Source organism: Coffea eugenioides, chromosome 6, assembly GCF_003713205.1.
Source record: "Coffea eugenioides isolate CCC68of chromosome 6, Ceug_1.0, whole genome shotgun sequence".
Lineage (NCBI taxonomy): Eukaryota > Viridiplantae > Streptophyta > Magnoliopsida > Gentianales > Rubiaceae > Coffea > Coffea eugenioides.
In genome coordinates this window covers 26,046,706-26,050,720 of record NC_040040.1, presented here as the reverse complement: position 1 = coordinate 26,050,720, position 4,015 = coordinate 26,046,706, and the positions used below count along the sequence as shown (strand labels likewise).

At 28.2% G+C, this 4,015-nt stretch overlaps 1 protein-coding gene across 1 annotated transcript; it reads left to right on the top strand.

Moving 5' to 3' along the window:
- The first annotated feature begins 924 nt into the window (after window positions 1-924).
- On the top strand, window positions 925-1,629 carry LOC113773966. Its single transcript, XM_027318553.1, has one exon. The coding sequence runs from the start codon at window positions 925-927 to the stop codon at window positions 1,627-1,629; it is 705 nt and encodes a 234-aa protein (XP_027174354.1).
- The last annotated feature ends 2,386 nt before the right edge of the window (window positions 1,630-4,015 follow it).

The window sequence follows — 4,015 nt, the reverse complement described above, 5'->3', positions numbered from 1 at the left end:
ATTTCTAAACTCAAAACAAGAGAGCCTAAAATATTTGACTAAATGGGTTAGATGACTCAAGAAACTAATAGCCCATATAACTCTCTTGAGTGGTGCAAGTGAAACCTTCAGTGGCCTCTTCTATTTATAGGCTCTCTGTCGGAGCCTTTCCTGTTATCTGCTGCAATGTGGGATGAAAGGAAGAATAACTTCCTTACGCAGCATCTGACGCGAGACAAAAAATTCTGCCACAAGTCAAGCCGCAATGCTTGACAATTCAACACAGAGGCGTACCAAAGGGTTTAGTGGATCGTCTGCCTAGTTCGCACCACGACTCGATACCTAAAAATGAGAAAATAGATTTCACGCTAAAAGAGAGTTCTATTTATACTATTACGTCTTCAAAAGTTGTATAAAACTACTACATCAAGCCATACACACCACTAGTACCAGATTTTAAAACAAAAACAAATTAAATAAACCTTAATAACCTCTTTGAAAAAAACAATATCCTAAAATTTGGTGTATCACACCTCCTGTGTTTGCAGGGGTTTGGCCAAAATGAAGTAATGAGAATTGGAGTTTTTCTGACAAAAGGTCAAAACAATTGGCATCATAGCACTAGTCTAATCCTTATTCTTCGTAAGCCATTTTTACTTGAAGATTGTAATGCAATTTTTACTAGAATTTTAGCAGATTAAACCCATCATAGACTTCAGTGATTAACTTCTATCCAAGGACCTTTAATTTCCATCCTTAAATGCAGGAATTTTAGGATATTTTTCAATTCACTCTATCGATAACAAAGGAGAATACTAATTAATTAAACCTAATTGTAGCACTTGTCTAATGCTGATATTGTGCTTGCAACAGATCATCAATTACTTGCTCACTACCAGAATAGAACTCAATGCTAGGAATGCAAAAGGGCAGACAGCATTGAACATGGTTCCACAAAATCCCAAGGATAGGCAAAAGGAGATCGAAAACTCTCTTCGACAAGCAGGTGCCTTAACCGCTGATGAAATCACAAATCAGCAATCAAATTTTGATCAAGGAAAGTGGCTGGAACAGAAAATTAAAGCACTAATGGTAGTGGCATCCCTTATTGCAAATATGGCTTTCCAAGCTGGGATAACCCCCCCCGGAGGAGTTTGGCAAGATGATCAAACAGAACATTCTCAAGAAAATCCTTCGCTAAATAATGCACATGATGCAGGACAATCCATCATGGCTTATCACAAGATTCAGTTTTATCGATTTTTCATTGGTTTTAACACCATCGCATTTGTTTCATCTCTGGGCACAATCTCGCTGCTTATCAGTGGGCTTCCCTTCAGGCGCAAGGTCTTCATGTGGATCTTGAATGGCGTCATGTGGTTAACCGCAACTTCAATTCTATTGAGTTATGGAATATCAGTAGCCTTTGTCACACCAGAGTCTACAAAACAAAGACCTGGTAATGTTGCAGTTGTTGCATGGAGTTTTGTGATAGCAATCTATCTTCTGGGAATAGCAGCAGCCTACTCCACAAATAAGTGGTGGAAGCTCTCTGGAAGAATAAAATGGAGATCAAGAAATAGTGTGAGTGCAGTGGTTGAAAATCACAGAAATGGTAATGTAGTAGAGCTTCAAATTCACTCTTCATAACTAATTCCTCCCTTTCTGTTTTAAAAAAAAAAATTAATGAGAGATTCTATAGTCCCATCAGGGTACCATAGATTTAGGTGTATATCCAACACTAAATTAATATTAACCTGAAGACGTTGTTGTACTCTTATAGGATTAAAGAATTTGCTAATAAAACAGCTCTATCAAGTAAGTGACTTCATCTCTATTGTTTCAATGTATTCGACAGTGTAATTTTGTCCATTCATCATCAACATCTTGAGATCTTTTTTTTTTTTTTTTTCGTTTCTTCCTTTCTTTTTCAACCCCAGAAAGCATAAATTTTAGTTGTTGCACTGAGTGTGGTACATTATACTTTGGGACATCAATTGATTGAAGTTTCCGGGCAACCATTTTCAGGCATGCATTAAATTGTGCTCTTGCTAAAATCAGGTACAATTAGCCACCAAAACCTGTACTAGGAGTCCAACTATGCAATTCCTCACCTATCTACTTCCTTGTACATCATTTTAAGTTTTCAATGTAATTTGGATTTTTCTAAGGGGTGTTCTTGGGGCATTGCCCTTTAATACTCACTTTGCATCATCCAGAAGAAAAATTCCTATTGATTGCCTTCTATTGGCAAACTAAACCAAATCTAAAAGTATTTATTTATTAGTTTTATTGGAGTTAGATTTTTAGTAGTTGTGTGATTTAGGAATTTATATTTTATTTGATAATTTTTTATGTAAGTGATTTCTTTCCTAACAAGTCTAGTAGATTATAAATAGAACATTATTTAGAATTTTTTTAGAGAGAGTCTAGAAGAGTTTGTCAGGTTTTCTATTGTGGTGTGACTTTTTTCATTGTTTGAGATTTCAATAATATTGTGAATTGATTATTTTCTTCTCTCTTACATATATTTTGAGTGTTTGTTTTATCCCTTCAATTCTGTAACCTTGCACACATTGATTATTATTAGAACCCTAAAATTTGGGTTCTACAATTGGAATCAGAGCCAAACTATGAGGTTAGTCCTGGGCATTTCTGTTGTCAAAGAATTAGGCACAAAGTTGCCAAAAAATATTTAATTAATCAAGTTAGACCACAAAGTTGGTCCTGAAGTGTGTAGTTGGTGAAGAATTTGAACCTAAGATTGGTCCAAAAATTAGGTGGCGTTTGATTCGCACATTGGTATTGGATTCGGATTCGGAATCGGATATCTTGGGTTTGGAATGAGGTCATTCATTCCAATACATTTGTTTGGTTCAAGTACCTGGAATGTGTATCATTACTATAGTTGATGTTTGGTTCGTCGACTCTTTCGGAATGGAATATAATAAATATATTATAAACCCCATCGTAAATGATAGTTATTGGCTCTTTGTAAATGGGATATAAGAAATCTTCACTAATTAAATATATTAGTATAAATGTATTAGTAAATTTAGTGTAACTAATTAATAATTTCTATTAGTAAACATGTATAATTATTAGTATAATGGATAATATTAATTATATTACATAAATTAATATACATTATATAATACATATAAATAATAATAATATTATTATAAGTTTGTAACTAATTAAATTAAATATTATATATATAATTAAATATAAATATACAAATGTTATAATATAAATATATAAATATATAATTATATAATATATACAAATATTAATTATAATAATATTTTATATAAATATAATATATATTACATATTAAATATAGTTATTATTATATATTATTATATTTAAAATAATAATTATTATAATTATATAACTTATTAATATTACATACATGTATATATTATAATTATATGCACATATAATATACATTTATAAATATACATATATATTATAAATATAATATTATATAATATTAATAAATTTATAATATATATTATATAAGTATAATTATATTTAACTAAATAATTATAATATATAATTATATAATACAATAACATCATTATTATAAGTTTGTAACTAATTAAATTAAATATTATATATATAATTAATTATAATTATACAAACGCTATAAAATAAATACATAATTATAATTATATAATATATAAATATTAATTGTACTCATATTTTATATAAGTATAATGCATATTAATATTAGATATAGTAATTATTATATATTATTGTATTTAAAATAAATATAAATATAATATATATTATATAATTTATTAATATTATATACATGTGTATATTATAATCATATGCACATATAATATGCATTTATAAATATACATATATATTATAAATATATTATTATATAATATTAATAAATTTATAATATATATTATATGAATATAATTATATTTAACTAAATAATTATAATATATATTTATATAATGTACTAATATTATAATTATAATATATTATATATATGTATATATTATAATATATAATAAATATA